Here is a 25,000-nt window from a genome sequence, read left to right on the forward strand (position 1 = left end):
TGGTGAGAGTGTTAGAGGTGGCAGAATTAGTGGTGGGAGAGTTAGAGGAACCAGAGTTAGAGGGAGCAGAGTTAGTGAGGGTAGAGTTAGTGATGGTAGTGTTAGTGGTAGAGTTAGAGGTGGTGGTGATGGTGGTGGAGTCTGGCACTGTCTCTATCCTGAAGGTGAAGGCCATAGTTCCGTCGTGTGGTAGGAATGTGGTGGTGTGGTAGAGGGCGTGGTGCTGGCCCTCCTCTAGGCGATGTGGCGAGGGGAACAGATACACACCTTGTCGGCTGTGCACATCCCAGCACACCTACGGGGGAGAGAGGGATGTGAGGTGCGTAAATAGGCTGTGGAGAGTCTGTAATACAACTTTGATAATTAGTAGACCCGGCCACAGTGACTCAAAATGTTAACTTCGACCATTAATCTAATTTAACCCAAAAGTTACCCTCGATAACCTCTGATCAGTTGAACCTTTCACCTATGCCCATTCCCTAAAAGAAACACATTTGACAAAACTGCAGATTAGTGGGATGGGCATTCAGGGGTGATTTTATGGCCCCTGGTGGTAGATGTGTATGGCCCGGTGGTAGTGTGACCTTCCTCTGTACCGTGAACCTAAAGATCACAAGTTTGACAAGGCTTTCGTGGGATTTGTGGGCATTTCCAGGGGTAGTTTTATGGCCCTGGTGGTAGTGTGACCCTTCCTCTGTACTGTGAACCTAAAGAAACACATTTGACAAGGCTTTCGTGGGACTTGTGGGCATTTCCAGGAGTAGTTTTATGGCCCCGGTGGTAGTGTGAACCTTCCTCTGTACCGTGAACCTAAAGAAACACACATTTGACAAGGCTTTCGTGGGAGTTGTGGGCATTTCCAGGGGTAGTTTTATGGCCCTGGTGGTAGTGTGAACCTTCCTCTGTGCCGTGAACCTAAAGAAACACACATTTGACAAGGCTTTCGTGGGATTTGTGGGCATTTCCAGGGGTAGTTTTATGGCCCTGGTGGTAGTGTGACCCTTCCTCTGTACCGTGAACCTAAAGAAACACACATTTGACAAGGCTTTCGTGGGAGTTGTGGGCATTTCCAGGGGTAGTTTTATGGCCCTGGTGGTAGTGTGACCCTTCCTCTGTACCGTGAACCTAAAGAAACACATTTGACAAGGCTTTCGTGGGAGTTGTGGGCATTTCCAGGGGTAGTTTTATGGCCCTGGTGGTAGTGTGACCCTTCCTCTGTACCATGAACCTAAAGAAACACACATTTGACAAGGCTTTCGTGGGAGTTGTGGGCATTTCCAGGGGTAGTTTTATGGCCCTGGTGGTAGTGTGACCCTTCCTCTGTGATGTTGTAATGAAGTTTATAATACTGAGTCTTGATTACATACTCACCTCTGATTGAAATGAAGCCTCAAACTATACTCCAGACCCCTTACCAAGACACCGTCCAAGGGAATCAGGAATGAGCCAAGCAGATCTATCGCCACTATAAAAAATTACCTGTGCCATGATGGGTTTGGGGCGACCACCTGGCCTCTGAGGAAAGCCCACCATCGCTACAGACGAACACACACACACACACACACAAAAAAAAAAAAAAAGCTCACCTCCTCCCCCAGCATCACCGTCTCCACTGGCCCCGTCGTCACTACATCCCCGTCATCATTCGTCAGGTGCCAGTCCGCCCACAGTGCCATGCCATTGACCTCCCCGGGGGGCAGCAGGGCGGAGGCAGCGTGGGTGACGGGGGAGGGGGGCAGGGAGCGGGGCGCCAGGTCCAGGGTCAGCAGGGGTAAGGGGGCGCCCCGGGCCTCGGCGGGGTACTCCCACAGGGGCTGGGGCTCAATGGGGTCATCAGCCTCCCGGCATGCCGTCTCGATGAGCTGGGGAAGGAGAGGAAGGAGAGGAGAAGAAGGGAGGGAGGGAGGAGAGTGAGGGAAGGGAGATAGTGATGGAGAAGAGGGAAGAGAAAGGGAGGGGAGAGAGAGGGAGAGTGAAGAGTGGAGGGAAAGGGAGGGAGAGAAAAAGAAGGGAGAGAAGGAAGGAGACATAAAAGGGAGAAAAATGATTGAAGAGAAGAGAGAGAAAAAAGGAAGGAGGAGAAAGGGGAGGAAAGAAAGAGAGGGAGAGAGGAAAGGAGGGAGGAGAAGGGAGGGAGAGAAGAGGAGAAAGAGGTCAAGATTAACACACACACACACACACACACACACACACACACACACACACACACACACACACACACTTCCTCCTCCTCCTCCTCCTCCTCTTCCATTCCTTCCTCAACTAATCTCCCTCCTTCCCTTCTCTACCCTTCCTTCCTTTCCTCCTGCTAACCCTCCCCCCCTTCCTCCCTTCCACTCTCCTCCCTTAACCCTTCCCCCCCTTCCTCCTCCTCCTCCTCCCTTTCTTTCCTTCTAACCTTCCTTCCTTCCTTCCTTCCTTCCCCTCTCCTCCCTTGATCCTTTCCCCCTCCTCCTCCTCCTCCTTCTCCTAACCTTTCCTTCCTTCCTTTCTTCCCCTCCCTTAATCCTTCCCCTCTCCTCCTCCTCCTCCTCCTCCTTCTCCTAACCTTCCTTTCTCCCCCTCCCTTAACCCTTCCCTCTCCTCCTCCTCCTCCTCACCTCACCTCATCAAACACATCCATAGTGAACCCATTGCACTCTCGAAGGGGCGCACGGATCTTCCACAAGTCTCGATAGCGCACCGGCAGCCCCCAGAGAGTGAGGCGCCCTGGGAGGAGGTGCGGGGAGGGGCCGAGGAGGTGCAGGCAGCTGTTCCGAGCGTACCAGCAGTAGAGGGCGTGCCAGGGCAGGAGGGATGTGCTGAAGAAGGGTTCCGAGAAAACGAGGTTGATCTGTCGAGAGGAAGAAGAAGGGGGTGATGGTGGTGGTGGGGTGGGGGGGGTGGGGGGGAGCTGTGGCTGTTATCTCGCTTTCTATCTAGCTTTCTCTCTCTCTCTCTCTCTCTCTCTCTCTCTCTCTCTCTCTCTCTCTCTCTCTCTCTCTCTCTCTCTCTCTCTCTCTCTCTCTCTCTCTCTCTCTCTCTCTCTCTCTCTCTCTCTCTCTCTCTCTCTCTCCCCTGTTTCTCTTCCTCTTTTTTCCCCTTCCCTTCCTTCCTTTCTCCCCCCCTTAATTTTCCTCCCCTTCTCTCTCCCTTTCCTCCATCTCTCCCTCTCTTTCTTCCTTATATCTCCTTCGGAGTCCTTCCCTTCCTACTTTTTCCCTCCTCCTCCTCCTCCTCTCCTCTTTCTCTCCTCCCCTCCCTTCTCTCTCCCTCTCTTTATTCTCCCCATCCTCCTCCCTTCATCCCTATCCCCTCTCCTTCCTACTTTTTCCCTCCTCCTCCTCCCCTCCCTCCTCTCTCCCTCTCTTTATTCTCCCCATCCTCCTCCCTTCATCCCTATCCCCTCTCCTTCCTACTTTTTCCCTCCTCCTCCTCCCCTCTTTCTCTCCACCCCACCCTCCTCTCTCCCTCTCTTTACTCTCCCCATCCTCCTCCCTTCATCCCTATCCCCTCTCCTTCCTACTCTTTCCCTCCTCCTCCTCCTCTTTCTCTCCTCCCCTCCGTTCTCTCTCCCTCTCTTTATTCTCCCCATCCTCCTCCCTTCATCCCTATCCCCTCTCCTTCCTACTTTTTCCCTCCTCCTCCTCTCCTCTTTCTCTCCTCCCCTCCCTTCTCTCTCCCTCTCTTTATTCTCCCCATCCTCCTCCCTTCATCCCTATCCCCTCTCCTTCCTACTTTTTCCCTCCTCCTCCTCCTCCTCCTCCTCCTCCTTCTCTCTCCCTCTCTTTACTCTCCCCATCCTCCTCCCTTCATCCCTATCCCCTCTCCTTCCTACTTTTTCCCTCCTCCTCCTCCTCCTCCTCCTCCTCCCCCACACTCACAGGGGCCACCAGGTCAGCCAGGGGTGTGTCGCTGATATCCTCATTCAGAATGGTCACCCTGTCGCCCACCTGGTTGGCAGCGATGAACTGGGCCATCACGCGACGCCCCGCCTCGCTGCCCTCGGTCAGGTAAACATGGCGCGCACCTGTGGGAATGGGGCGTGATTAGGGGTGGTATGGGTACAACATTAACTGCTCATACTACTACTACTACTACTACTACTAATAATAATAATAATAATAATAGTTCATGTTTAGTGAGGTATTTTTTTAGATAAGATTCCCCAGCCGTCACCCAACACTCACCCATCTTAGCAGCCACCACCCCCATCACCCACCCCCCATTTCCCTATTCCCCACTCTATCACCCACCCAAAACCTAACACCAATCACCCATCACCCCCTGAAAACCCCCATCCCAGTTTTCCAAGTCACCCGTCACTCACCCATCTTCGCAGCCGCCACCCCCATGAGGCATCCGTCCCCCAGCGCCAGCACCACGGAGTCCTTATCGATGACCCTCTCCAGCACCCTCAGGAAGACCGCGCGCCTCCGAGGGTCATTTAGCTGGCCGAGACGTGTCCTAGCATTGATGATATGAAGCCCGCACTCACATACCGGGCGTTCCAGGGATATGGGGTCACTGGGGGGGGGAAGGGGGTGTTACGAGGCGGGGGTATGGGGGTATGGGGTCACTGGGGAGGGAGGGGTGTTGCAGTGAGGTATGGGGTATGGGGGTCACTGGGGAGGGGGGTGTTCTGAGGCGGGGGTATGGGGGTATGGGGTCACTGGGGAGGGGGAGTTGGATGGGGTTATCTCTCTCTCTCTCTCTCTCTCTCTCTCTCTCTCTCTCTCTCTCTCTCTCTCTCTCTCTCTCTCCCTTTCCTTTCCTCTTTCCTCCCTTCCTTCCTTTCTCTCTCCCTCCCTCCTTCTCTCCTCTCCTCTACCCTCCCTCCCTTCTCTCTCTCCCTCCCTCTCTTTTCTCTCCTCCTCCTCCTCCTCTCTCCCCCTCCCTCCCCCCCCCCATACTTACCCCTGGGGCCTCTTCACATTGAACCACAGGCTATACTCATCATGGGCAGACACCAGGGTCATCGCCTCCCCTGGGGCTGCCCGGGGGGAGGTGGGGAGGTAGTAGACAGCTTGCATCCAGTGGTCACGCCAGGGGATGTCCGCGCTGCCCCCCTGGTGACCTTGACCTGGGGGGAAGGGGGGGGGGGGTTACCAGGGGGGAGATGGGTGGGGGGACTGTAAATAATTGTCTCGGAGGAATAAATTAGAGAAAAAAAGAGATAGAGAGAAAATGAGAGAGAGAGAGAGAGAGAGAGAGAGAGAGAGAGATTGAGAGAAAAAATGAGAGAAAAAGTGAAAGAAAGAAAATGAGAGAAAGAAAGTGAAGATTGAGAGAGAGAGAGAGAGAGAGAGAGAGAGAGAGAGAGAGAAGAAGAAAGTTAGATTAGGAAGAGGAGGAAGAATTTGACTTAGAGTGTAGAGGAGGAGGAGGAGGAGGAAGAAGAGGAGGAGGAGGAGGTATATAAAAAAGGAAATCAACCCAAAACACTTCTTCCTCCTCCTCCTCCTCCTCCTCTTCCTCTTCCTCCTCCTCTTCCTCCTGCTAAATTTAATCCTTCCCTTCAAATCTTTCTCTTCCTCTTCCTCCTTTCCTCCATATTTTTCTTCCTCTTCCTCTTCCTCTTTCCTCCTTCTCTTCCTCTTTATCTCTTTTTTTGTCCTTTTTCCTCTTTCTATATTTTCTTTTTTTCTTCTTCTTTTCTTCTATGTCTTCTCAAATCAGTCCTCCTCCTCCTCCTCCTCCTCCTCCTCTTCTTCCTCCTCCTCCTCCTCCTCTTTTATCTTTTTTTGTCCTTCTTCCTCTTTCTATATTTCCTTCTTTCCTCCTCTTCCTCTTCTGCTTCTTCTCAAATCACTCCTCCTCCTCCTCTTCTTCTTCCTCCTCCATCTCCTTTTTTTGTCCTCTTTTCTCTTCCTATACTTTCTTTTTTTCCTCCTTTCTCTCCTCCTCCTCCTCCTCCTCCTTCTCTTCCTATCTTTTCTTCTTCTCCTTTCTCTTCTCCTCCTCCTTCTCTTCTTCCTCTTCCTATCTGTTCTTCTTTTCCTCCTTTCTCTCCTCCTCCTCCTCCTCCTTCTCTTCTTCTCCTCCTTTCTCTCCTCCTCCTCCTCCTTTTCCAATCAATTCCTCTCTTCTCCCCCCCACCCCTCCCCCACTCACCCGCCAGGTCAGGATGTGCCCAGTAGGGTGCGCAGCTCAGCGTGACCTCTCCCTCGGGGTCAAAGGTCACCTCCCACCACATGAGCACAGCGTCGCATCGCCCGCCCCCCCGCAGCGCCTCGAAGCTGACCCGGGTCACCTCATCTGTGGGGAGGTCACGTCGGCGGCCCCCCCAGTCGAACCTGTGGGGGAGGGGAGGGAGGGGTGAGGGGGGAGGAAGGGGGGAGGGTAGGACTGTGTGTATAGAGAAGAGGAAGAGGAGGAGGAAGAGAGGAGGAAGAGGAGGAGAGAGAGAGAGAGAGAGAGAGGAAGACCAGAGGAAGAGGAGAGAGAGAGACACACACACACACACACACACACACACCAATACCCACCCTCCCCTTCCCTCCCTTCCCCTACCCACCTAAACACAGGCAGGGGTTCCGACAGGGGTGTGAACCAGCTCCGGGGCACTTGAGACAGCTGTAGGTCATGGACGGCTGCGGCACCTGGGCACTGCTGGACCGAGGGAGGCACGGACATCACCACCTGGGGGGAGGGAAGGGGGGTTGATGGGGGGGGGGGGGGCCTTGCCTGACCCTATCCTAACCTAACCTGTAATAATCCAACATAACCTTTCTTGCCAAACTATACCAGGGCTCATAACACTACCCACGGCAATACTAATATACGCAGCGCACCCAGAAATGGACGATTGGGTAGGGCACTGGAGTCCCCCCACTGTTGCCATTCTCCACACATCACCGGCCTGCCGTCTATCTCCAACCCGCTCCAACGCCTTACCCTCTGTCTGTCTTTCTCTCTCTGTCTCTGTTTCTATATAAATTGGTGTATTTCTGAGATTACTTCCAAAACTATTCAAACATTTGTTCCACACCACAACTGAGGGAAAAATCAAGGTGTGTTTTCTGTATCATCCAAGCCAAGGCAGTTATCTACAGTATAAACATCTACTTCTTGCAAACAAAGACAAACAGAGGACCTATACTTCCACCCTCAAAAGCAGTGGAGGAAGTCCGGTCCCCCAAATATACCCTAGCGAAGACTTGTCAAACTACCACTAGGGTCATAAAACCTCCATTGAAACTCCTCTCTCCCCCTTCCTTACCTCCTCGCCGCCGCTGGGAGTCTGCCTGGTGATGGGGGTGACCCTGTTCCATCGCTGCAGCATGTCCGAGTCCACCACTTGGGCGTACACCACCCCCTCCCACGGCACCAGTAACGCGTCCTCCTGGGAGTGGGTGGGGGGAGAGGGATGGTCAGACTTAATGCAAAGGTCCCATCCCACTCAGTTTCCTCCCCTTCCCTCTCCTCCCATACAACATCTACCTCCTCCGCCTTCCCTTCCATACCATTCACCCATACAATTTCTTCCTCCTCCTCCTCCTCCTCCTCCCGTTTCCCTCCCCATCTCTATCGCAGTTTCTACCTTTTTCCCTCTCAATTCAGCCTCCCCTCTCTCTCTCAAGCTCAGTTGCGATCTCCTCCGCTCCTTCTCTTCCTCTCCCTCTAAACCTCCCCTCTCTTTCTCCCCCTCCCCCCTTCTCCCCTCCTCCCCCCCTTACCGTCAACAGGAAGTCCCGGGCGTGTCTGTACGAGTCTATGGCGCCCTCCCCAATGAGCTCCGTGTCGAAGAGTTCCGCAACAAGGAGGTTCGCGTGCTGTTCCATGTCCTTGCCCAAGCCGACCTCAAGTTCTGTCGACCGTTTGGGGATGAGGCGGACCTGTGGGGAGGGGGGGAGGGGAGGGGATTTAGGTAAGGTGAAGGTATGAAGGAAAGGAGAGAGAGGAGAGGGATATAAGGGTCTAGTGAAGGAGCACAAAGAAGAAATGACAGAGAAATGAAAAATAAAGAAAGTAAGTTTATAGGAAATTGAAAATGAAAATGTGAATAAAAGAGTTTACAGGAAAATGAAGGAAAAAAGTTATAAAAAAGAGGAAACAGAAATATGAAGAAAAAACAAACAAACAAAGAAAAAAGTTGACAGGAAAACGAAGGAAAAAAAAGACAAAAAAAAAAGAAAGTAACAGAAATATGAAGAAAAAATATATAAAAAAATAAAAGTTGACAGGAAAATGAAGGAAGGAAAATAAAGAAGGAAAACACAAATAGATGAAAATAGAATAGATAAAAAATAGATAGGCATAAAAATAAACAAGAAAAGGAAAAAAACAGGAAGAAATATAGATTTACACACACACACACACACACACACACATATCCTTCCCTTCCCTTCACACACACACACACACACACACACACACACACACACACATATCCTTCCCTTCCCTTCACACACACACACACACACACACACACACACACATCCTTCCCTTCCCTTCACACACACACACACACACACACACACACACACACACACATATCCTTCCCTTCCCTTCACACACACACACACACACACACACACACACATATCCTTCCCTTCCCTTCACACACACACACACACACACATATCCTTCCCTTCCCTTCACACACACACACACACACACACACACATCCTTCCCTTCCCTTCACACACACACACACACACACACACACACACACACACATATCCTTCCCTTCCCTTCACACACACACACACACACACACATATCCTTCCCTTCCCTTCACACACACACACGCACACACCTTCTCCCCACACCCGTTCGCCGCCAGCCCCTTCCGCGCACACTCCGCCATGGGGTAGAAGGCCTCGCAAGCGGTCACAGTGTCGGCACCGCAGGCCACCGCCATCATGGAGAGCAGGCCAGTACCAGTGCCTATGTCCAGGGCGTGAACCGGCTGCCCGCGCCGCCGCAGACACGCCACTGCCCGCCGCACGCCCTCGTAGTACTTGTCATTCTGGGGGATGTGCAGGGTTAGGGTGCAATGTGACGGTAACAGCAAAATAAATAAAAAAATAAAAAATGGTCACAAAAAATTACACACACACTTACAAGTATCAAGACCTGACTCCCTCCACCTCTCTTTCAATCCCCCCTTCCCCCTCACCCGCTCCCTGTCGTGCAGCATGTCGGCGTAGGCAGAGCGCGCCACCTCCTGCTTGTAGTCGTAGTCCTCGGGCATGACGCCCCACTCCCGGCGCCCCGTGATGGGGTTGAGCTGCTGGGTGAACAGGCTCATGGCGGGGCGGTGGTGGTGGTGGTGGTGGTGGTGGTGTGATGCAGTCCTGGAAAATGAACACAAGTAAGAATCAGGCACCTAAGAATACCTAGATTGAAGTAACACTCACCATCATATTCATCAATTTTGAATCAATAAGGTCCACAAATTTTTAATGAGTAATATTGATACCTCTAATGACATGATAATATTGATACCTGTAATGACATGATAATATTGATACCTGTAATGACATGATAATATTGATACCTCTAATGACACGATAATATTGATACCTCTAATGACATGATAATATTGATACCTGTAATGACATGATAATATTGATACCTTTAATGACATCAATAACAATAATGAAACTAAAGCCACGTCCACGCCAGGCCTCACGAGGTGACTCATGCCCCGCCTCACAGGTGTGTGTGTCCACGGTGTACCTGTGAGGCGGTGCACGAGTTGCCTCGCCAGTCATTTTTTATCTTTATAATGTTTGTTTTTCAGCTGCCGGGTGCAGGGAGCTGCTTTGGGACATCAGTCACCATGTGAGTGTTGCCCCGAGTCCACTCAACGTTGTCCTCAACGTCTACAGCCGTGATCTGAGAGCAGCACGCAGCTGATGTTCCCCCGTTCACGACTCATGAGTCAAGACTCATGCCCCCAAAATGCCTCTCGTCAGAGTTCCCAGCAGCAGGGTCATGCCCCTCCGTTTTCTATTGTTTTTGTGAGTCCGGGGACACAAGTAGCCTCATGAGTTGACTCGTGAGGCCCCTGGTGTGGACGCGGCTTAGGAAATTGACTTATGCTGTGAGGGGGCTTTGGCCCCCACAAGCACCTCTACATTCACTAACAGACAGGCGTGTGTACAAGAACTTCATAACAGGGGCTTTGCCCCCCCACCCCTCTGTGTTTCACATTCTTCTGCTTCAGGCTACCCCAGGCCCGCGGCTGCTTGGGTTTACACACACTTTCCATGACTACTGTAACGCTTGTCTTGATCTTAACACTTTTTCCTGTATTTGTCCGGGAAGTTTGAGGACAACAGGACGAGTGTCGGCCTCCGCAGCGCGGCGGACGTGACGACGGCTAAACGACACACACCAGCCAGGGCACGGCAGCCTCCTCACGCCTTCCCATCCTCACGAACACACTCTGTAGGCCCCGAGCCAACACACGCCAGGCACCAACACGCCACAACACACACTGTGTCGCCCTCACGCAGCACAGCGCCTCCCGTCACCCCGCCGCCATCCACCACCCGGCTACTTACGACCATTTTCCCGCCTTACCGCTTATTTACAGCAGTTTCCCTTTAACATACACGTGCCATGGGGTGTTGCCTGCCCTCACACGCCTCCACGTCGATAATTAAGGCGTAAAAAATGAAAAAATGGCAAAAAATATAAAACGCCCACGTGTGTTTCAGGGTTTGTTTACCTCGGGGAGTTTAGAGTCATGGTCCCTCTCCTTGGTATTTCTTCATATTTTTACACTTTTAATATACAACTACGCTTATTTTGACTCATTATTTATTTATTTTAGTTTATAACATTTAAATCAATAGCCGGGGTATATTATATGCAGATTCATGGTCCCTTCCCTATGGTATATCCCCCTATTTACTGTTTTAATGGATTTCTATGGCTGTTTTGACTCATTAATTGTTGTTTTTAGTTTCTAGTTTATTTATTATACTTGTAAATCTTAAACAAACAGTCAAGGGGTTCAATTAAGTGCAGATCTATGGTTCCTCCCTCTCCTATTTCTTCCTCTCCTCCTATTTATTGTTTTAAAGGTCGCTTATAAATAAATTCCTCTAATTATCGTTGTTTCCATTCTCTATCTTGTTTTTAATATATAGTAATTTTTAAAACAGCCTTGAGGGGTTCAGTATGCAAAGCTCGACGGCCATCCCCAAATATTTGATAAGAATTTTCTACCTTTCACTATTTTTAAATCTTTCTGACATTCCAAACACCAAATAATAAAATAGTTCACCATTTAATAATTCCTAAAGCCCCAAAATAATTATAAAACTGATATTACAGGTGTTTGAGGTGAGGGGAGATGAATATAAAGGTTTCCGATGTCTAGATATCAAATAAATGGCCAAAATTACATCAGAAAGACCAAATAACGAACTAATTTCCCGTTTTATAATCCTTTCAACCTAAAAATAATGATAAAAAAGACATTACAGGTGAAATAAGTGACAGTTGAAGAAAATATGTCAAGCAATTTTATTATCTAGAGGTTTAAAGACTCAAATAACTGGCCAAAATTGACTCATGTATTATTTTAAAGTAGAAAAGGAGGATGAAAAGGATATTGAAGGCGTTTTAATGGACGTTGGAACAATAACATGAGAAACATAAGCAGTGCAGGGCTGGGCAGGAACCGCTAATTCTGGTACCGATATGTCTAGTACCGGTACTCTTAACGGTACTAATACTGAGGCTATCTATGTATCTATCTATCTATCTATTACTATCTATCTATCTATCTATCTCCCTCCCTCCTTTCTTTATAAACCGCTTATAGGCAACTCGCGGTTATTAGTAGTGCAAGCGGCAGGTGAATCTTTGCCGCGCGTGAATTTTGCCGGACGGGAATTTTGCCGGACGGGAATTTTGCCGGGCTGGAATTTTGCCGGGCTGGAATTTTGCCGGGCTGGAATTTTGCCGGGCTGGAATTTTGCCGGGCTGGAATTTTGCCGGGCTGGAATTTTGCCGCGCTGGAATTTTGCCGCTTCTGCAGTGCTTGAAGGGACCATGGAGCCGATTTTTAAACCGCGCGGTTTTCTCGCACGGGAAAAAACCGCACTACTGAACCGCGCGGTGCCCAGCGATTTAGAAGGATGGGAGGAAGGGAAAAGGAAAGGGAAAGTAAGGAAGTATTGAAGAAGGGCAGGAGGAAGGAACAAATGAGAGAAGAAATATATATAATGTATGAAATAGAAGGGCAACTCCATGTAGCCGATTTCTAAACCGTGCGGTCAATTCTCGCACGGGAAAAAAAACGCACGATTGTTTGAAGGAAGCCTATCCAGAATTGAGACGTTTGCTCGTTATTTTTGGTACGGTGAAGCTCAGTCTTTGTAAATGCACTTCTCTCATAGCATTTATCACTGTGAGTTTTGCTTATATATCTTAATTTCATATATAAAATGCCGCCGCACGGTTAATTCTCGCGCGGGAAAAAACCGCACGATTGTTTGGAGCGAGCCTAACCAGAATTGGGACGTCTGGCCGTTATTTTTGATACGGTGAAGCTCAGTCTTTTTAAATGCACTTCTCTCATCGCATTTCTGACTGTAGAATTCCCTTATACCTCTTAATTTCATATATAAAACCCCACCGCGGTACCAGACCCACTAAACCGGTACCGCTAGTATAGGTTCCTGTTATTTTTGATACGGTGAAGCTCAGTCTTTGTAAATGCACTTTTCTCATAGCATTTATCACAGTAGAATTCCCTTTTATATCTTAATTTCATATATAAAACCACACCGGTACCAGACCCACTAAACCGGTACCAATAATAAACGTCCCGGTACCGATAACGTAGGTCTCGGTACCGGTAATAAAGGTTCCAGTACCGGTATCGCTCCTCAGGGCAGCCATTACGGGCCACCGGTGTTCGTGCGTGCGTTGCTGCCCCTGCCGCCCCTGCCGCCCCCGCGCCCCCGCCAGGGAGACGCGCCCCCCGCCACGCCCGAGGACCCAGGAGCAGGGCGACGACGTGGGAGGATTTGGAGCTAAAATGGCGGCCCCCAACACAGGTCCGGGGCGGGGGGCATTTTGGGGGTTGTCCTGTTTTTGTCCTGTCTATTTCCTGTTTTTTTCCTTGTTTTATTGTTTTCTGGTTCACCTTTTCCTTTGTTTTTTCATGTATTTTCTTTCTGTCTTCGTTTTTCTCTTTAGTGTCATTGTCTCGTTTTCCTCAATATTTTCCTGTTTTTTTCCTGTTTTTTTTCCTTGTTTTATTGTTTTCTGGTTCACCTTTTCCTTTGTTTTTTCATGTATTTTCTTTCTGTCTTCGTTTTTCTCTTTCGTGTCATTGTCTCGTTTTCCTCAATATTTTCCTGTTTTCCTGTTTTTTTCCTCGTTTTATTGTTTTCTGGTTCACCTTTTCCTTTGTTTTCATGCATTTTCTTTCTGTCTTCGTTTTCTCTTTCGTGTCATTGTCTCGTTTTCCACCATATTTTCCTTTTTTTTTTCTTTTTTTTTTCCTTGTTTTATTGTTTTCTGGTTCACCTTTTCCTTTGTTTTTTCATGTATTTTCTTTCTGTCTTCGTTTTTCTCTTTCATGTCATTGTCTCGTTTTCCTCAATATTTTCCTGTTTTCCTGTTTTTTTTTCCTCGTTTTATTGTTTTCTGGTTCACCTTTTCCTTTGTTTTTTTCATGTTGATTTCCTGTTTTTTTTTTCTGTCTTCGTTTTTCTCTATCGTTTCATTGTCTCGTTTTCCTCAATATTTTCCTGTTTTCCTGTTTTTTTCCTCGTTTTATTGTTTTTTTGGTTTGTTTGTTTGTTTCATTTCCTGTTTTTTTTTTTTGTCTTTGTTTTTCTATCGTTTCCTTCTCTCATTTTCCTTCATTTTCCTCAATATTTTCCTTCATTTTCCTCAATATTTTCCTCATTTTCCTTTATTTTCTTCATAGTTTCCTTCTTTCCTTCGTTTTCCTTAATTTTCTTCATATTCCCCTGATTTTCCTTCTCTTTTTCTCTGTTTTCCTCATTTTCCTTCTTTTTCTTTGTTTTTCTTCTTATTTTCCTCTTTTATTATTGTTTTGCTTCTATTCCTCTCTCTCTGTCATCGTTTCTCTCTGTTGTTTCCTTCTGTGTCTCGTTTTCCTTCTTTTCCTCAATATTTTCTAGATTTTCCTTCATTTTCTTTATATTTTCCTGATTTTCCTTCATTTTTATATTTTCCTGATTTTCCTTCATTTTCTTTATATTTTCCTTCTTTTTCCTTCATTTTCTTCATATTTTCCTGATTTTCCTTATCCTTTCCTTTGTTTTCCTTCATTTTCCTCAATATTTTCCTGTTTTCCTTTCTCTTTTTCTTCATTGTCTTTGTTTTCCTGTCATTTCCCTCCTTCATTTTCTTTTATTTCCTTCTGTCACTTTCCTTCTTTTTCCTTAATATTTTCCTGAGTTTTCCTAGTTTTCTCTAACTTATCATTGTTTTCCTTCTTTTCCTCTATTTCCCTGTCCTCATTTTTATCACCAGTTAAATTTTCCTTCATTTTCTCAATATTTTCCTGTTTTCCTGTCTGCGTTTTCCTATCTATATGGTCCTGTGTGATTCCTTGTCAACTTTAGGCCTCCTGTTTTTATTTTCCTGAATTTTCCTGTCTGCGTTTTTCTATCTATATGGTCTTGTGTGTTTCCTTGTCAACTTAAGGGCCCCTGTTTTTATTTTCCTGAATTTTCCTGTCTGCGTTTTCCTATCTATATGGTCTTGTGTGTTTCCTTGTCAACTTAAGTCCCTCCTGTTTTTATTTTCCTGAATTTTCCTGTCTGTGTTTTCCTGTTTTTCTTAGTTTTTCCTATTTTGACATTCATTTCTGTGATTTTGGTTCAACTAATATTTTGGGGCGGGGTCGAAATGTCCAAAACCCCTCGTAGCTTGGGATTAAGGCTGGTTTTACAAGATACTTTTGCTTCTAAAGGTCAAAGAAAGGGTTAAATCAGGTTCTAATTAGTGTTTCTTTAGGTTCACGGTACAGAGGAAGGGTCAAACTACCACCAGGGTCATAAAACTACCCCTGGAAATGCCCACAACTCCTACGAAAGCCTTGTCAAATGAGTGTTTCTTTAGGTTCACGGTACAGAGGAAGGGTCAAACTACCACCAGGGTCATAAAACTACCCCTGGAAATGCCCACAACTCCTACGAAAGCCTTGTCAAATGAGTGTTTCTTTAGGTTCATGGTACAGAGGAAGGGTCAAACTACCACCAGGGTCATAAAACTACCCCTGGAAATGCCCACAACTCCTACGAAAGCCTTGTCAAATGAGTGTTTCTTTAGGCTCACGGTACAGAAGAAGGGTCAAACTACCACCAGGGTCATAAAACTACCCCTGGAAATGCCCACAACTCCTACGAAAGCCTTGTCAAATGAGTGTTTCTTTAGGCTCACGGTACAGAGGAAGGGTCAAACTACCACCAGGGTCATAAAACTACCCCTGGAAATGCCCACAACTCGTACGAAAGCCTTGTCAAATGAGTGTTTCTTTAGGTTCATGGTACAGAGGAAGGGTCACACTACCACCAGGGTCATAAAACTACCCCTGGAAATGCCCACAACTCCTATGAAAGCCTTGTCAAATATGTGTTCTGAGGCAGCGAAATGTCTTGTATTACAGCCCTAATTTTCATTTAATTTGTTAGTGTAATTAATTTTGATACTTAATTGTAACCTCTCGTCTCGTGTAATGGTGGTGGTGACTGGCAAGGATTGGTGACAGTGACATGGGTGAATTTACCACTAGTTTTAGGTTCAAGAATGAGGATAGGCCTACCTACCAATCCGCCGGCCAGGGTTCGAATCCTGTGGCTGTCAGGCTAGGGCGGGGCCGGGCAGGTGTTGGTCCTCCCTCTGTGTCCGGGGGTAATTGTGCACCTGTGGACCCCTGGGTAAGGCACACTGTGGCAACCCGGATGTCCCCCCCCCTCCCCCCCCCTGCCCTGTGCCCCGCTCAAAGCTCCTCATCTACGCTCCTCAGAAAGGTTATGTTACCATTAAGAAACGTATCAGAACAAATGACGCTCCAAATTTGACGCGTTTTCACCCAAAACTTAATTTTTAATCAATATTTTTAAGTTTATGAAGCATTTTGTGTCATCGTGCGTGAGAGGGTTAAGAGATTCAATGTTACAAGTCAGCGTTTGCATAAGCCAGGCCTTGGTGTGAACAGAAGTAACTCTACTCAGATCACTGATGGAGTTTGTTAAAGATCACGGGACCGGGCCGATGACTCCGAACAGATTGCCATCCAGAAATGTGGCCACAATGAACACACAGACGACCGAGGACGTGCGGGAAGGCAGAAGCGACATAATGATGAAGCAGAGAGCGCAGAGGACACAACGCTGTCACCTGGGGAGAGTCAGGGCCACACGATATATGCCCATCACTGACCAGCTGATACTGTCACTCAATTCTGATTCTTTTATGGGAGCAGTGATTAGCGGGCTCTTTTTATTGTTGTTTTTTTGTGCCCTTGAGCTGCCTCCTTCGTTGTAAAAAGAAAAAAAAGAGAGATAGCTTAAAATCCCATGAAACACTCCAGCATTCCTGTCTAACATCATGCAGGCAGACAAGCTCAGGGACTCTGCAGCCAGTCTGTTCAGGAGCTGTCCAAACCACCTGGAGCCTTGTCTGTGATGTGATTGATGCGTTCGTCAACGTGGAGATTTCTCTACGCATCTATTCGTCAATGTTCGTGACAAACTGCACTGGAGAGAGATCGTTTTCTTAGCTAAAAAGAATCGGGAACACTGCGCAGTACCATGGGACAAAGTTGTTTGGCGTCTCTGCCCTGTGTGAACGCAAACTACTTAGGAGTGTTTGTATTTGTGAAGTGATCGAGAACTTTGCAAGAATCAAAGCCAGGAGGGATCTATGGGCCTATCCTCATTATAAGACATCTCGTTGCCCAAGAACACATATTTGACAAGGCTTTCATAGGAGCTGTAGGCATTTCCAGGAGTAGTTTTATGACCCTGGTGGTAGTGTGACCCTTCCTCTGTACCATGAACCTAGAGAAACACATATTTGACAAGGCTTTCATAGGAGTTGTAGGCATTTCCAGGAGTAGTTTTATGACCCTGGTGGTAGTGTGACCCTTCCTCTGTACCATGAACCTAGAGAAACACATATTTGACAAGGCTTTCCTAGGAGTTGTAGGCATTTCCAGGAGTAGTTTTATGACCCTGGTGGTAGTTTGACCCCTCCTCTGTACCATGAACCTAGAGAAACACATATTTGACAAGGCTTTCCTAGGAGTTATAGGCATTTCCAGGAGTAGTTTTGTGACCCTGATGGTAGTTTGGCCCCTCCTCTGTACCATGAACCTAGAGAAACACATATTTGACAAGGCTTTCCTAGGAGTTATAGGCATTTCCAGGAGTAGTTTTATGACCCTGGTGGTAGTTTGACCCCTCCTCTGTACTGTGAACCTAGAGAAACACATATTTGACAAGGCTTTCCTAGGAGTTATAGGCATTTCCAGGAGTAGTTTTATGACCCTGGTGGTAGTTTGGCCTCTCCTCTGTACCATGAACCTAGAGAAACACACATTTGACAAGGCTTTCATAGGAGTTGTGGGCATTTCCAGGAGTAGTTTTATGACCCTGGTGGTAGTTTGACCCCTCCTCTGTACCGTGAACCTAGAGAAACACATATTTGACAAGGCTTTCATAGGAGTTATAGGCATTTCCAGGAGTAGTTTTATGACCCTGGTGGTAGTGTGACCCTTCCTCTGTACCATGAACCTAGAGAAACACATATTTGACAAGGCTTTCCTAGGAGTTGTAGGCATTTCCAGGAGTAGTTTTATGACCCTGGTGGTAGTGTGACCCTTCCTCTGTACCGTGAACCTAAAGAAACACTCATTAGAACCAGACTGACCCACTCTTTGACCTTTAGAAATAGCTTATATGAGAACCCAAGATGTCTTAATACCAACCTATAAGCCTTTGAAAGTGTTAGGTGTCTATTGCAGTCGATTTAACCCGGTGGTGGTATCAGCGAGGACCATGTTTCTTAATGGTCCCTCCGAGCGAGAAAAATGAGAAAAAATCACCCCTCACACAAACCATTTCATAATACATATCAAAGCATTTGTGATCAGATTATGTATCATCTATTTTTGGGGGTTTATATCATGGCACAAATTTGGCCCGTCGCTGCTACATGGTAAAGCCACAAATTTGGCCCGTTGCTGCTACACGGTAAAGCCACAAATTTGGCCCGTCACTGCTACACGGTAAAGCCACAAATTTGGCCCGTCACTGCTACACGGTAAAGCCACAAATTTGGCCCGTCGCTGCTACACGGTAAAGCCACAAATTCGGCCCATCGCTGCTACACGGTAAAGCCACAAATTTGGCCCGTCGCTGCTACACGGTAAAGCCACAAATTCGGCCCATCGCTGCTACACGGTAAAGCCACAAATTCGGCCCATCGCTGCTACACGGTAAAGCCACAAATTCACCCCATCGCTGCTACACGGTAAAGCCACAAATTCGGCCCATCGCTGCTACACGGTAAAGCCACAAATTCACCCCATCGCTGCTACCGGGTTAAGTTAGGTTAGTTTAGAATTTACTCAAAGCTGAGGATATAAATCATAACTATTTTTTGTTGAGTTGATGTAATACTTTAGGTAAATAACTTCTCTTTAATAAACAACTATCATTACATGTATTATAAAACTGTTTCCTGATGTTGCTATGTTACCCCTGATGAGTAGTTGGTGAGTTTGTATAAATATGATTATTAGTATATATCAAATTTACTAAATGCAAGTGGGGTGTGAGGCTGACAGGTCCCCGCATACTTTCAGGGCCCGGGGCCCCGCAACTTGTAAATCCGGCCCTGCAACTAGGTAACTACAAGGGCAGATAAATCACTTGAGAAAATATTAATAATGATAGTCTTGACACCCTCTCTCCCTCTCTCTCTCCTCCTCTTCAAACGCTTCCATGTTTGCTTCCTTTCCTTCACTCATTCTCTTGCCTGGTTGTTCCTCTCCTCATCTCTCTTCCCCTTTCTCTCTCTCTCTCCTCCTCTTCAAACGCTTCCATCACTCTTTCTCTCGCCTGGTTGTTCCTCTCCTCATCTCTCTTCCCCTTTCTCTCTCTCTCTCCTCCTCTTCAAACGCTTCCATCACTCTTTCTCTCCCCTGGTTGTTCCTCACCTCATCTCTCTTCCCTTTTCTCCCTCTCTCTCCTCTTCAAACGCTTCCATCACTCTTTCTCTCGCCTGGTTGTTCCTCTCCTCATCTCTCTTCCCCCTTTCTCTCTCTTTCCTCCTCTTCAAACGCTTCCATGTTTGCTTCCTTTCCTTCACTCCTTCTCTCGCGTGGTTGTTCCTCTCCTCATCTCTCTTCTCTCTCTTTCCTCCTCTTCAAACGCTTCCATATCTATTTCTTTTCCTTCACTTCTTCTCTCGCCTGGTTGTTCCTCTCCTCATCTCTCTTCCCCTTTCTCTCTCTCTCTCTCCTCTTCAAACGCTTCCGTCACTCTTTCTCTCCCCTGGTTGTTCCTCACCTCATCTCTCTTCCCCTTTTCTCCCTCTCTCTCCTCTTCAAACGCTTCCATCACTCTTTCTCTCCCCTGGTTGTTCCTCTCCTCATCTCTCTTCCCCTTTCTCTCTCTCTCCTCCTCTTCAAACGCTTCCATCACTCTTTCTCTCGCCTGGTTGTTCCTCTCCTCATCTCTCTCCCCCTTTCCTCCTCTTCAAACGCTTCCATCACTCTTTCTCTCGCCTGGTTGTTCCTCTCCTCATCTCTCTCCCTCTTTCCTCCTCTTCAAACGCTTCCATGTTTGCTTCCTTTCCTTCACTCCTTCTCTCGCCTGGTTGTTCCTCTCCTCATCTCTCTTCCCCCTTTTCTCTCTCTCCTTACCTCCTCTCTCTCTCCTTGTCTCCTCTCTCTCTCTCCTTCTCTCTCTATCCCTTCCCTTCACTGTCCCAAAATAAGTTACATTCAGTTGAATTATGGAACAAAATGAGCTAGATTTCTCTCTCTCTCTCTCTCTCTCTCTCTCTCTCTCTCTCTCTCTCTCTCTCTCTCTCTCTCTCTCTCTCTCTCTCTCTCTCTCTCTCTCTCTCTCTCTCTCTCTCTCTCTCTCTCCTCCCCCTCTCTCCTCCCCCTCTCTATCCCTTCCCTTCACTTCACTTCTCTCTCCTCTCCTATCTCTCCCCCTTTCTCTCTCCTTCTCTCCTCTCTCCCTCCCCTTTTCTCTCTCTCTCCTCCATCTCTCAATGCCTTCCCTTCTCTCTCTCCCCCCCTTTCTCTCTCTCCCTCTCTCAATCAATCCCTTCCCTTCACTGTCCCTGAAAAAAAAAATAAAGCTAAAATACTTGCCTTCACCCGCCCCGACCCGCCCCACGACCCGCCCCATGACCCACCCCTTCCTTGCAGTGGTTCCCCGCAACTTTCGCCTTCTGGAGGAGCTGGAGGCGGGGCAGAAGGGAGTGGGCGACGGGACCATCTCCTGGGGCCTGGAGGATGACTCAGACATGACCCTCACCAACTGGACTGGCATGATCATCGGGCCCCCTAGGGTGAGCACCGGGGGGGGGGGCATGGGGTGAAAAGGGAATGGGTGACTGTGAGGGCATTGAAGGGGAGAGGGGAGGAAGAGGAGGGAGGGGAATAGGTAAGAAAGGGGAGGTGATTTAGGGGAAGGGGAGGGGTAGTGGGGTGGGGAGAGGAAGAATAGGGTTATGGTGGGGAGGTAGGGGAGTTAAGGTGGGTATTGGGTGGTGGGGAGAGGAGCAGGGGAGGTAGGGGTTAAAGGGTGGGGAGGGGAAATAGGTAATGGGGAGTTTTTTAAGAGATGGGGAGGAAGAAGGGGGAAGGGGAGAAGGGGAGGGGATGGGAGAAAGGGGTAAGATTATTATTATTATTATTATTATTACTTATTTTTCATGATTCACACACACACACACACACACACACACACACACACACACACACACACACACACACAAAGACACAGACACGGAAATGACAAGAAAGAAATGAGGAGGAGGAGGAGGAGGAGGAGGGAGGAAGAATGACAGAAGTAAATGTCAAAGAGGAGGAGGAGGAGGAGGAAGAAGAGGAGGAGGAGGAGGAAATGTCAGGTGAAAAGTCTTGCCAGATCATCACACACACACGCACACACACACACACACACACACACACACACATCTCATCTCTCATCTCTCTCTCTCTGTCTCTCTCTCTCTCTCTCTCTCTCTCTCTCTCTCTCTCTCTCTCTCTCTCCTCCTTTTTCCTCTATCTCCCACTCTTTCTCCCTTCCTCTCTCTCCCATACTCTCTCTCTCTCTCTCTCTCTCTCTCTCTCTCTCTCTCTCTCTCTCTCTCTCTCTCTCTCTCTCTCTCTCTCTCTCTCTCTCTCTCTCTCTCTCTCATCCATTTTTCTTCTCATCCACCTTTTTCATCCTCACTTTCATTCCCTCTCCCATCCATCTCCATCATCCATTTCTCTCTCCTCATCCGTCTCTCATCCACAGACAAACTACGAGAACCGGATGTACTCGCTCAAGGTGGAGTGCGGATCCCGATACCCGGATGACCCACCCAACATCCGCTTCATCTCCAGGATCAATATGCAAGGCGTCAACAGCCAGACCGGAGTGGTGAGTGGGGGGGGGGGGACAGGTCAGCCACACTGTTTGTTATTTAATAGTTATCACAACACTTATCCCGTGCGCTTGGGCTACGGGAAATCCGAGAAGTGGCCGAGAAACGACAAAATTACGCTGCATTTTGAGACTAAGAAGAGAGGATGGAGCGTACATCAGAGCCCTCCCTCCTCTCATACCCCCATTAAAAATATCTACTTCTACTCAGACTCCATTCCTTTTGGGTGGTGTTTGTTACAGAATAAACAGTCATCTACCCGAGAATCGCTTGTTGTCTACTTTAGAGAATTTGACAAGAGGTTACTGTGTGGGTAGCTAATTCAGTCTGCCGTGGCCTTACAGCACCACCCATGACAAAAAAGCCCACCTCAAGATCACTCACCCACCACAATGACCCGGGGCATACATGGTGGGTTGCGCTATGCCTCCACCGCCTACAGTTAGCTCGAATTAGGGGTTTTGAGCCGAGCCCCAAACAGGGTCCGCCGACGCTGCTGGGTTAAATAATTGAGGCATAAGACTTGGGGCTGATCTCACAGTCCTCATGTGCACTGTCAAACCGAGGCTTACCAACCTCAGCTGTTGTCTGGTGAGCAAAAAATGGTCTAGGAATCTTTTGAATTCGTGCAAGTCATGCTGTTTGTTTCTCTAGTGTGGCGTCAAATTCCATCCGTCTGTCGGGAAACGTCCAAAATTGAATTGCACCCGCCCAGGCTCTTCTATTTTGTCCATTTCCAATAGCTTTATGCAGCTCACTCTTGATCTTGTGAGTGTCCTTCTGTCTGCTCAAGAGTTTTCTTTGGATTGAAGGGCTCACAACCGAGAGAGCCTGGGTTCGGTTCCCGGGCAGAATGGAAAAATTTGGGTGGCTTTTCCGATACCCTACGCCCCTGTCCACCCAGCAGTGAATGGGTACCAGGTATTAATTGGGGGTTGTGTCCCGTCTCCTGGGGTCTGTTCCCTTCTCCTATAATTCCTTCCCCTTCTGTCCCTCTCCGGCATATGACCACAGATGTTGCGCCGACTAAACGAAACTTTCCTTCCTTCCCCTTCTGTCTCTCTCCGGCATATGACCACAGATGTTGCGCCGACTAAACGAAACTTTCCTTCCTTCCCCTTCTGTCTCTCCGGCATATGACCACAGATGTTGCGCCGACTAAACAAAACTTTCCAACTTTTTAAGATTGAAGGTCAGGTTTGTGGGGCATTCTCCATTCACTAGTAACAGCTACAGGGTCCATGCCAGCCTTGAATTTGGCAATATTTTTCATGATAACTAGCGTAAGATCAAAGGTAATCTTACTATACGGTATTATAAAACAGTGTAGTGAAGGAAATGGACATAATAGCCAAGGACACACAGGCACAGATCAATTTGGGACATTTCCTGACAGACGGACAGAATTCAACACCACTGCAGCGAGTCTGATTTTCAAGACGTTCCCAAATTATTAGCAAGATTTTTCCTCGTGTGTAGAACATGGCTGGGGTGTCTTGGCCTGGTCTCAGCAGCTCTAGGCCTACAGCGATGACCAACCTTGCCAGATTGTCGTACTCGGTCGCTAATATTTCCCGACTTCCTACCCCAAAACTCTTCTGGGCTCCAATAACAAAACTCATAGTTATCGTTAAAAGGGTTAGACGGTGATGTTTCTTCGCAATAGTTAAGCATCAGAAACGGGTAAATACAAGTAAGTACAATGACCAGTTTTTAAGCTTCATGTAGGGCTGGTAACGGGTTCGGGAGGGGGCTGTTGTGTTACTGCCGCACCACAGACGAGTGTACACCATCCTCGTGTGAAAATTAAGAACGCACCAATTGAAACAAACGAACCAAAATTGACCTCTCTTTCGGCCACCTCCTTGGATTCTTTTCATGAGCAGCGGGTAGCAGGGTTTTATTTTTTATTATTGCTTGCTTTTTTTGTGCCCTTGAGCTGTCTCCTTTGCTGTAAAAAAAATAAATAAATAAAAAAGGAACTGATGGCGTCTGAAATCAGATTTGCCGTTAACAGTAAAAGGAAGGAACTATGAAACTTGCCCTTGGAACTATTGAGACAGGAACACCATCCACCCCCTCCCACCCACCCCACCCCCCTTTCCCTCCCCCCCTGACGCTGTGTTCCCCCCAGGTGGACCGCAGACATGTTTCGGTGCTGGGTCGCTGGCAGAGGAACTACACCATCAAGACAGTGCTTCAGGAGCTGCGACGACTGATGACCCAGAAGGAGAACATGAAACTCACACAGCCGCCGGAGGGGACTAACTACTAGCCATACTCCACCACACACCGCTCCGCCTAATCCACCTCCTTCTCCAGAATAGACTTTTCCGCTTGCTTGCGTCCTCTTGTGTTTTGGTTCATTCCGCTCACTCTATGGAAACTATGACCTTCTCCTCCTCCTCCTCCTCCTCCTCCTCCTCTTCCACCTCCTCCCTGAATTATAAGCCTTCTCCTTCTCCTCCTCCTCCTCCACCTCCTCCTCCTCTTCCACCTCCTCCCTGAATTATAAGCCTTCTCCTTCTCCTCCTCCTCCTCCACCTCCTCCTCTTCCACCTCCTCCCTGAATTATAAGCCTTCTCCTCCTCCTCCTCCTTCTCCTCTTCCTCTTCCTCCTCGAATTACAAGCTTCTCCTCCTCCTCCTCCTCCTCCACTCTCATACTCTCCCTCCTCCTCCTCCTCCTCCTCCTCCTCCTTCCTTTTTCCTTTCTTTTCCTTCTTTTTTTTTGCTTCATCTCTTTCCGCAAAGTACTATCCTCCTCCTCTTCCTCCTCCTCCTCCTCCTCCTCCTCCTCCTCCTCTTCCACCTTGCTTTCTGTTCCGCTATTCCACTTACTAGCAACTCCACCCTTAAGTCCTTAAGCGATAGAATATACCTGCTTCCTCCACCTCCTCCTCCTCCTCTTCCTCCTCCCTCTCTGCTTACTCTCCCTCCTCCCTACTCCCTCACACACACACACACACACACACACACACACATGTATGCAATGCTTAAGAAGATGAAGAAGTGATTTAAATTTAGAATTGTGTTTGTATTTCCTATGTTTTATTTTCTCTCTCTCTCTCTCTCTCTCTCTCTCTCTCTCTCTCTCTCTCTCTCTCTCTCTCGCTCTGTTTTTATCAAGTTATGACAATTATTATGAAGCTGATTGTGTCTTTTTTTTCTCCTCCTCCTCCTCCTCCTCCTCTTCCTCCTCCTCTTCCTCCTCCTCCTCCTCCTCTTCCTCCTCTCTCGCTCTCTCTCTCGCTCTCTCTCTCTCTCTAATACACTTAAGCTGTAATATGTTCGATTTTATTCTGTGTATGGGTCATTGAATACACACACACACACACACACACACACGCACGCACACAGACGCACACGCATGTATATCTCTGTTATGT

At 47.9% G+C, this 25,000-nt stretch overlaps 2 protein-coding genes and 1 long non-coding RNA gene across 4 annotated transcripts in view; 1 reads left to right on the forward strand and 2 right to left on the reverse strand.

Moving 5' to 3' along the window:
- The window catches only part of LOC126987238 (protein arginine N-methyltransferase 7-like), a 12,263-nt gene extending 1,587 nt beyond the window's left edge, over positions 1–10,676 (reverse strand). Inside the window, exons 1-13 of the mRNA XM_050844070.1 lie at positions 10,516–10,676; positions 9,104–9,281; positions 8,741–8,953; positions 7,659–7,817; positions 7,202–7,324; positions 6,497–6,621; positions 6,094–6,275; positions 4,897–5,062; positions 4,310–4,506; positions 3,864–4,009; positions 2,606–2,833; positions 1,587–1,862; positions 1–295 (exon numbers count right to left, since the gene is read on the reverse strand). The exon at positions 1–295 is cut by the window's left edge and continues 1,587 nt beyond it. Of these exons, the coding sequence (XP_050700027.1) occupies positions 1–295; positions 1,587–1,862; positions 2,606–2,833; positions 3,864–4,009; positions 4,310–4,506; positions 4,897–5,062; positions 6,094–6,275; positions 6,497–6,621; positions 7,202–7,324; positions 7,659–7,817; positions 8,741–8,953; positions 9,104–9,235 (2,242 nt within the window). The 5' untranslated portion in view covers positions 9,236–9,281; positions 10,516–10,676. The remainder of the gene's footprint in view (positions 296–1,586; positions 1,863–2,605; positions 2,834–3,863; positions 4,010–4,309; positions 4,507–4,896; positions 5,063–6,093; positions 6,276–6,496; positions 6,622–7,201; positions 7,325–7,658; positions 7,818–8,740; positions 8,954–9,103; positions 9,282–10,515) is intronic.
- Positions 10,677–12,816: 2,140 nt separating this feature from the next.
- Positions 12,817–25,000, forward strand: part of LOC126987241 (ubiquitin-conjugating enzyme E2 variant 2-like) — a 13,216-nt gene continuing 1,032 nt past the window's right edge. Inside the window, exons 1-5 of one of the 2 annotated variants that reach the window (XM_050844076.1) lie at positions 12,817–13,007; positions 18,803–18,844; positions 20,384–20,526; positions 21,483–21,608; positions 23,747–25,000. The exon at positions 23,747–25,000 is cut by the window's right edge and continues 1,032 nt beyond it. In XM_050844076.1, coding sequence (XP_050700033.1) covers positions 12,989–13,007; positions 18,803–18,844; positions 20,384–20,526; positions 21,483–21,608; positions 23,747–23,887 — 471 coding nt within the window. In that variant the 5' untranslated portion in view covers positions 12,817–12,988 and the 3' untranslated portion in view covers positions 23,888–25,000. The remainder of the gene's footprint in view (positions 13,008–18,802; positions 18,845–20,383; positions 20,527–21,482; positions 21,609–23,746) is intronic. The other variant, XM_050844077.1, reaches the window with a different exon arrangement.
- On the reverse strand, positions 12,967–13,789 carry LOC126987242 (uncharacterized). Its single transcript, XR_007740455.1, has 3 exons — positions 13,483–13,789; positions 13,228–13,354; positions 12,967–13,096 (listed from the first exon to the last, which is right to left on the reverse strand). It is a non-coding gene; the product is annotated as an uncharacterized LOC126987242 (long non-coding RNA).

Source organism: Eriocheir sinensis, chromosome 64, assembly GCF_024679095.1.
Source record: "Eriocheir sinensis breed Jianghai 21 chromosome 64, ASM2467909v1, whole genome shotgun sequence".
NCBI classification, from domain to species: domain Eukaryota; kingdom Metazoa; phylum Arthropoda; class Malacostraca; order Decapoda; family Varunidae; genus Eriocheir; species Eriocheir sinensis.